The 8,163-nt window shown below is 36.7% G+C and overlaps 1 protein-coding gene across 9 annotated transcripts in view; it reads left to right on the forward strand.

The window, feature by feature from the left end:
- Nucleotides 1-7,955, forward strand: part of LOC110022574 (putative callose synthase 8) — an 84,017-nt gene extending 76,062 nt beyond the window's left edge. For 8 of the 9 annotated variants that reach the window (XM_020721591.1, XM_020721598.1, XM_020721592.1 and 5 more), the window contains exons 34-41: nucleotides 4,957-5,076; nucleotides 5,154-5,269; nucleotides 5,413-5,496; nucleotides 5,606-5,718; nucleotides 5,791-6,020; nucleotides 6,304-7,152; nucleotides 7,247-7,432; nucleotides 7,514-7,955. In XM_020721591.1, coding sequence (XP_020577250.1) covers nucleotides 4,957-5,076; nucleotides 5,154-5,269; nucleotides 5,413-5,496; nucleotides 5,606-5,718; nucleotides 5,791-6,020; nucleotides 6,304-7,152; nucleotides 7,247-7,432; nucleotides 7,514-7,744 — 1,929 coding nt within the window. In that variant the 3' untranslated portion in view covers nucleotides 7,745-7,955. Of the gene's footprint in view, nucleotides 1-4,956; nucleotides 5,077-5,153; nucleotides 5,270-5,412; nucleotides 5,497-5,605; nucleotides 5,719-5,790; nucleotides 6,021-6,303; nucleotides 7,153-7,246; nucleotides 7,433-7,513 lie in introns of those variants that run through there. The other variant, XM_020721599.1, reaches the window with a different exon arrangement.
- The last annotated feature ends 208 nt before the right edge of the window (nucleotides 7,956-8,163 follow it).

The following is an 8,163-nucleotide window of genomic DNA, read 5'->3' on the forward strand; positions in this document are numbered from 1 at the left end:
CTTAGGTGAGAGTCCATCCACCTAGTCCTCAGTGTAGACCTCTTAGACTTTAGGTGTACACCCTAGGTGAGAGTCCATCCACCTAGTCCTCAGTGTAGACCTCTTAGACTTTAGGTGTACACCCTAGGTGAGAGTCCATCCACCTAGTCCTCAGTGTAGACCTCTTAGACTTTAGGTGTACACCTTAGGTGAGAACCCATTCACCTAATCATCAGTGTAGGTTTCCTAGTCTTTAGAAGCACATCTTAGGTGAGAGCCCATCTACCTAATCTCTGCAGTGTAACCTCCTAAGGTTTTAGGAGCATACCTTAGGTATGAGTCTATTCACCTAATCCTCGAATGCACAGTGAAACTAGACACTTGACCCTAATTCACAAACTGACTAAGACACTAGACATGATGCACCGAGACGTGACTCATGCTTTCTTAATTAAATCAATAGTTGAATTCTCGTCATGACTTAACCTATAGTAAAACCCAGTGCACCGGGATTTGAGCTTGATATTACACTCAAATTCTCCTGGCAATTGAGAAAATTTGTTAATGCCACATATGGATCACCGTATTAGGATAAGTCTAGGGTCTAGGTGGCGAGGGCGATGACGAAATTGCTTTTGTGTGCTTAAACGAGGGATGCAAAGTGAGATTTTTTTTAGAATAGTATCTTTTGCCTCAAGAATCTTCAATAAGAGAGAGGGAAGGATCCATGATATTATTCGCCGATTATTAGTGGGATCGTTTCCCCCGACACTCTTAGGTTGCTAGTAGTTCTAACACGATTAGAGTGACTAGCTTGTGGACTATACGACTTTACAAAATATTTACAAAAATAAAAAAAAAGAATTTCTTTTGCATGTTAAAAAGAACTCTGCATAAAAAAAGACTTAAACAACAGCTTTTGCATTGTTCCACGACTAGTCACTTGAATTGAGGTTAAGGACTACCTTCCGTAGATTGTCGGGCTGGTAATTCTTGTTCAAGATCGGGAAGCACACAACCCAGCTCTGAGCCTCCCACTTTTACCAATATCTTATACCAGTCCTGATCTTTCATATGTGGCTAAAGGTTTATTTTGCTTGTGATTTTTACAACTCATTTTTCTGACTTTCGCGTTGGGTTTTCTCGTCTTGTTTAATTTTCTTGCAAGTTTATTTAAATCTGCTGCAAATCATATTATGCTCGCAACATTAATAACGCAACAATAGCAGATGTCCATGTACGCTTTTACAGTTTATCTACAGCATTTTACGTTACTGTATTTTACCTTTCAAGTACTTTTTATTTACCTGTAATTTGACTACTCTGCATGCAAAACCAAAATTGAAACAAAACGAAACCAAACATTGACACTACAATTGTGAAACATAAACTACAATTTTCAAACACTTAAACCCTGGAGCCATCGCGACGATAAGAGCTTGGAGCCAACTTTGTAAGCAGCACGACGATGAGCTTGGAGCGAGCAACAAGAAGATCTTCTTCAGCATTATCTCTTTCTAGCATAATAACAACCCATAGGATTTCGAGATAGCTCGCCTAGCGCGACGTAAATCCTCACACTCTCTTTTTAGGCTCCTGTACAACCATGTTGTGCAGCGTAAGTCCTAACCCGCCTTAGGTTCCGGTGACACGACGTAAACCCTTTTATTTCTTCGGGCTATTTGCATAATCGAGTATTATGCATTCGTAAGTCCCAAATAATAAAATTGACAGGATTGAACATTCAAATAACATCTCCTCTAAAATGTAGCCGTACAGTAGAAGAGTTTGGGAAGTCACTGAGATTCCTCCTTAAGATCTGTGACGCCCCCTACCCGAACTCCTGAAAGAGCTGTTCCTACTTGAGCCACTCCCACTTGTTTTTCCATGTCCTACCGTGAAAACCTAAACCTTGAAATCTTGAAAACTAGAACCACTGATCATTATCGAGAGTTTTCTCAAGTGACTCAAATCATTTGAGATGTAATTAACTATAGGGGCTTGTCTTTATAGGAAACTTAAAACCTAGGTAAAATAAACCCTATTTAATCTTTGTATTATTATATTAGATAGGGGAACTTGTCGGTCATACATAAAAAGGTTCGTAGACCAAACGGATGTCACAAATCTCTTAGTTTGCAGGATTGGGTCTATTGCCGAGTTCTACACTTATCTTTCGGGAGGGTGTAGTATTCGCGGTATCAGACACGATTATGCAAACTATTGGACGAATAAGATCCATTTGGTCTCATTTTTCAAAAATTAAAACATACTACTTTCAAAACCCAAACTATATATCTTTTATATTAAATTAAATTTCAAAAATTATTTTCATATACCATATTTTCAAATAATCTATCAAAAAGTTGCCGACAGTGCTTCATAGTTCTCTGCAACTTTTGAATCCTGATTATTGCAATATGAGTGGATATCTAAATGGTCCTTTACAATTTAGGCGACATGTTCCTAATTCTGAAAAAATAATATGACATGTTGGAAACATAAGATAAAGCACTAGAAAAATTCATTTGGCTCTTATCTAATCATCCAGAGAGGTTGCTAGCTTTAATTATTTATGTATTACCACTTTGCATGATAATAAATCACTTGAATTCTAATAAGACATGTAGTGATGAAGTTTAGAGAACCATCTTAATAATGCTCTTTCACATGTTGTAAAGAGTAGCTAATATTGAACAACATTACTTATGGCGTGGAAAGAAATTGTCAACTTCAATTAAGTAATACGATATGCTTGATCCGACTTTCTTTATAAGCTTCCAGAAAATGTATTTTGAGCTAGTGGAGGCTTAACTTATGCAGTTTAATAGAGAAGGCATTGGTTGGCTTAATAGAGACCTTCTTGGGTTGGTGGGATGAGAAAAGTTCTGCCTCATACTTTATATGATGAGAATCCCTCAATATAACTTTCTGACGAGAAGTGAAGTATGATGATTTCATGAGTTGATAAAGATGTTTTCAGAAAGGGCGTTGAATGCACTTTGTGATTCCTCATTTTATTTTTGTCAGTCTTTCATGTGATTGAGTTGCTCTTATGCTGCTTTTGCATTGATCCTCTTCCTTCGTCTAAGCAATCCGTTTTTCAATTTCTTAGTCTAAATATTGTCCATGATCACCCCAACTAAAGTTATGTTAGATCCAAATTTGTTTGTGGGTAATACCATAGCCATACTAAGAAGTATGGACCAAGCTAAGGAGAATAGAAAAAGAAAAAGAGGGCCAAGAGGATGATGCTATGAGATTTCACTATTGCTGCCTTGAAGTAAAAATATGGGGATATAATTTGGTATCTTTGCCATACCCTTCGCTCTTATTTATAGTTTTTGGTCAACATAAAGTGCTATAGAGAATGCTGCAAGTAAAATAACTGTCAAGTCTGAACATGTTTTTTTTTATTGTTTTTTTTTTTCTTTGCATTGAAGTGATTGCCTAGCTAGATTATAACCTATAAAAGTACTTAAAGTGCTCTTAATGAATTCCAATTGAAGATTGAGTTTTAACAAAGTCTCTGATTTCTTCAATTTTAGCTAGTGATGGGTAGCTTTCAAGTTGGGGCAAATTCTTTTGGTCAGCAGCCTGAACAACTTCAAGTGATATTTGTCAATTAAGAGTTTAGTTGAGTATTGAGAAATATGTCCAATAGCTTGGCGAATTGTGTGGTGGTGAATTAATTCTATTTACTTGTCAACTTGCATTTAAACCAATTCTTTGTGATTTGTGAGACATGTTTAACTTGATCCAGGCAACATTGGCTATACACGTCTGATCATTTCTAAAATTTGGAGGGCAACAGCCCTCTACCTTCCTTTTTTCTTCCTTATTGTAGTAGGCAACCTTAATTACTGTTATTGAGAATCCGATCTTGAGCTAATCTGACCATGACTCAAGATCGGCTTAGTCATTTGATTTGATCTTGAAGAGTGCCAAATCTATTTATTCTTTGGATCGATCTTATCATAAATTGAAATTTGATACCATCCATGACTTTCAAACTTAGAATGCAGCTTTATGAGGAAGACCTAGCTGGAATCAGGCAGTGAACTGTTTAGTTTGCAAGTATTCTCTGCATATTTAGAGGATTGTGTTATTCCTTCTGATTAATTAATGCTATTTATTTCTTAAGGACATTGAGGAAAATCTTATCACAAGTCATTTTAATTTTTTCATTGTTGGCAAAAGAAATCTTCTGATAATGCTGTGTGTTTATTCTTTGCTGTATTCCAGTGAGCATTTTGGTCAAAATGTATCCTTCCATGTTTGTTTATTTTGTTTTTTGGCTCATATTTATTCCATACCAATCCTCCATAACTGGGAACAATAAAAGAAAAAGAAGTTTGAGTTCTATGCTTTAGGGAATTAAATGTAACAACCTTTTCAGTTCTTAACGTGCACATAAACTGTCTTTCAATTGAATTGTGAGTGCTGATGTGTTCGTTTGCCTTACCATTTTTGAGCTTCCTCTTATACTAAATGATGGATTTTCATCATGAGAACTGGACCAGTTTGGTGGACTCCCTCGTATATTTTACCCAACCGCACCTTGTAAATGTTTCAGTCATTATTCCATCTAAGGCAATAGATACTGAATCTCCTACATTTTTAGGGAAGTAACTTCGAATTTTTAGTAAACTCTTTAGGTTCTTTTAAGGATTTGTTCTATTTCTTGGAAAGTTTTTTTAGGGCTAGCAAGGAGCTCCAGAAAGAACATGTACTTTGGCCTTAAGAATGAGAAAGGCTATCTTCAAACTGATTTATCAAACAGAGACCTAAACAACTGATCTGAATTATGATAAACAATTGGAGGTCAAAATGTAAAATGTGGAATTCTATACATGCTTATCTTGTTGGATTGTTTATGTAGTTACTCGCAGAGTTCATTTTCCAGAGATTTATAGATTTATGCACTTGTGCCAACTAGAGAAATTCAACAAGTGCTTATGACCGGTACTGTAATAGGAGGTATATCGCATCAAGCTTCCAGGTCCACCAATCATCGGAGAAGGTAAACCTGAGAATCAAAATCATGCAATCATCTTTACTCGAGGGGAAGCTCTACAAGCAATTGACATGAATCAGGTACATAACAAAATTTATTTTAACTCCATACTTTCTTTGTTTCATTCTTATCACATGAAAGGTTTTTTGTCCTTCAGGATAACAATTTTGAAGAAGCCTATAAGATGAGAAACCTTCTGCAAGAGTTTATTAGGCATTCAGGCCAACCACATCCAACTATACTTGGCCTTAGAGAACACATATTCACAGGAAGGTTTGTTCTTTTCTCCTGCAAGCCTCTTATGGCAGAAACTGAAAACATTAGGCTGAAGTACTCTACGTTTAGATTATTTATATTATAGAAGCATTACACATTTACACTGTGTTTGACCTACTTACGTGTTCACCTGCTTTCAGTATATCTTCCCTTGCTGGTTTCATGTCCTACCAAGAAACTAGCTTTGTAACTATTGGGCAGCGGTTCTTAGCAAATCCTCTTCGGTAAGCACCATACTCAAAATTTATGCTCACATGCTTGCTAAATTATGCTTTTTGTGCACACATGCTTGTTGAAAATGTACAATTAATCTTGTGCACTTACAATGTACAGAGTACGGTTTCACTATGGACATCCGGACCTATTTGACAGGATATTTCATATAACACAAGGTGGCATAAGTAAAGCTTCAAAGACTATCAATTTGAGCGAGGGTGTATTTTCTGGTAAAGATGGACCGATTGCTTAATTGTTTTGGTTGTAGTAATTACCTGCTAACTTGCGTCAACACTTTGCAGGATTTAACTCTATTCTACGTCAGGGTCATGTAACTTACCATGAATACATGCAAGTTGGAAAAGGCCGTGATGTTGGGCTCAACCAGATATCCAAATTTGAAGCAAAACTAGCAAATGGAAATGGTGAACAAACTCTTAGCCGCGACATTTATCGCCTTGGGCATCGCTTTGATTTCTTCCGGTTGCTTTCATTTTATTTCACTACTGTGGGATACTATTTTAACAACCTAGTATGTATTTGAAAGCCCATGTTTTTGGTACTTTTTGGGATTATTGTATATGTTCTTTTCATGTTAAACCCCTTTGCTTGCTGCAATTTAGCAAATTCGTTGTTTCCTTACCGATGGCACAGCTCTTGATTATGAATCTATTTAAACATTTGATTTTATCTTTCCCATCTTTTTTTTATAGTCTTCAATGGCTACCATTAAATTGGTCAAGCCTATATCTCATTCGCATTTAGATCATCCTTTTTTTTTTCATTGATCAATTCCTCGTATTGAAAATTCTCAGATATCAGTCTTTGTTGTATATGTCTTCCTATATGGACGGCTATATCTTGTTTTAAGTGGAGTGGAAAGGGCACTTATTATCGACGCTCGACTGCAGCACATTAAATCTTTAGAAACTGTACTTGCAACTCAGTCTTTCCTCCAGCTAGGTCTTCTTACTGGATTACCAATGGTGATGGAACTCGGTCTTGAGAAGGGATTTTTATCAGCCATGAGCAATTTTATTCTCATGCAACTGCAACTTGCTGCTTCTTTTTTCACATTTTCCCTCGGAACAAAAGCTCACCATTTTGGTCGAACCATCCTTCATGGCGGTGCCAAATATAGACCAACTGGTTGTAAGTTCGTAGTTTTCCACGCAGGGTTCACAGAGAATTATCAATTATACTCTCGCAGCCACTTTGTCAAAGGAATCGAATTGATCTTCCTCTTGTCAGTTTATAATTTATTTAGCATGTCTTACGAGAGCAGCATAGCACACATGATGATCACATACTCCACATGGTTCATGGCCATAAACTGGCTATTCGTTCCCTTTCTTTTCAATCCTTCTGGGTTCGCTTGGCGGATGATTGTTGAGGACTGGGCTGATTGGAACAAGTGGATGAACAATGTCGGCGGCATCGGCGTGCAACCAGAGAAGTGCTGGGAATCGTGGTGGAATACCGAGAATGCTCATCTTCGTCATTCTGGACTGTGCTCTAGAATTATTGAAATACTACTGTGCCTTCGTTTCTTCATCTATCAATATGGGTTGGTCTATCACCTTGACATATCTCAGAAGAACAAAAACATTGTTGTTTACATGTTATCATGGTTTGTAATACTTGCTGTATTCTTACTAGTTAAGGTATGCTGTCAGAGTTACACAACATGTTTTCATTTGTCCTAAAATGTCTTTCTGATGAACCTTTATCTTCCTATGCTGTGTTATTTATACACAGATAGTTGGTGAGGGAAGTCGACGACTCAGCACAAATTACCATCTCATTTATCGGTTTCTGAAACTGCTTATATTTCTATCTGTGCTTGCCGGCATATTCACCATGTTGTGCGTTTGTCGGCTCTCCGTGATGGATCTAGTGATATGTTGCCTTGCATTTCTTCCAACCGGCTGGGGATTGTTGTCTGTAAGCAGGCATTTTGGGTCTTTTTTCATAAATAATTTCAAGGTTTTGTAGTAATGGTAAATTAGGTAAAACTTATTCCAGGTAGCACAGACTTTACGACCGAAGATCGAGGAATATGGAGTATGGGAGCCAGTAAAAGTTGTTGCTCAAGCCTATGATTATGGAATGGGTGGTTTGCTTTTTATACCCATTGCAGTGCTCGCATGGATGCCATTGATTTCAACAATCCAAACTCGAGTTCTTTTTAACCAGGCCTTTACCAGGCAATTGCAGATTCATCCAATTCTTTATGGAAAGAACAGGAACAGGTGATTTGTAATCTTGGACCGGTATGGTTCGATCGCAATGTTAAATTGAAAGGATTTCATTTTCTATAGTTTGATGTATAGGTTTTATGTAATTGCAAATGCATATAACTGTTTGCAATCCAATATTAAACCTTATATTATTTTTCTTTGATTTATGTCACTTTGAAATATTCATTATGTAGTTTTTTAAGTCATAAGAAGTAAATATTTATGGATTGATGGTCTTACTCTCAGTTGAATGTTCCTTCAATTGGTCACTGCCATACCATGGACATTATTAAGCCTTGACAGAAGTATTTGTGGTTGCTTTATGACATTGTAACTTCCATTTGAGGACCTAATGTAGAGTTTGTGAAATGTTAAAACGTATTCTTTACAAATAATTTTGAGTACTTTTAATTCTTGATATATATATATATATAT

Source organism: Phalaenopsis equestris, unplaced genomic scaffold, assembly GCF_001263595.1.
Source record: "Phalaenopsis equestris unplaced genomic scaffold, ASM126359v1 Scaffold000198, whole genome shotgun sequence".
NCBI lineage: Eukaryota > Viridiplantae > Streptophyta > Magnoliopsida > Asparagales > Orchidaceae > Phalaenopsis > Phalaenopsis equestris.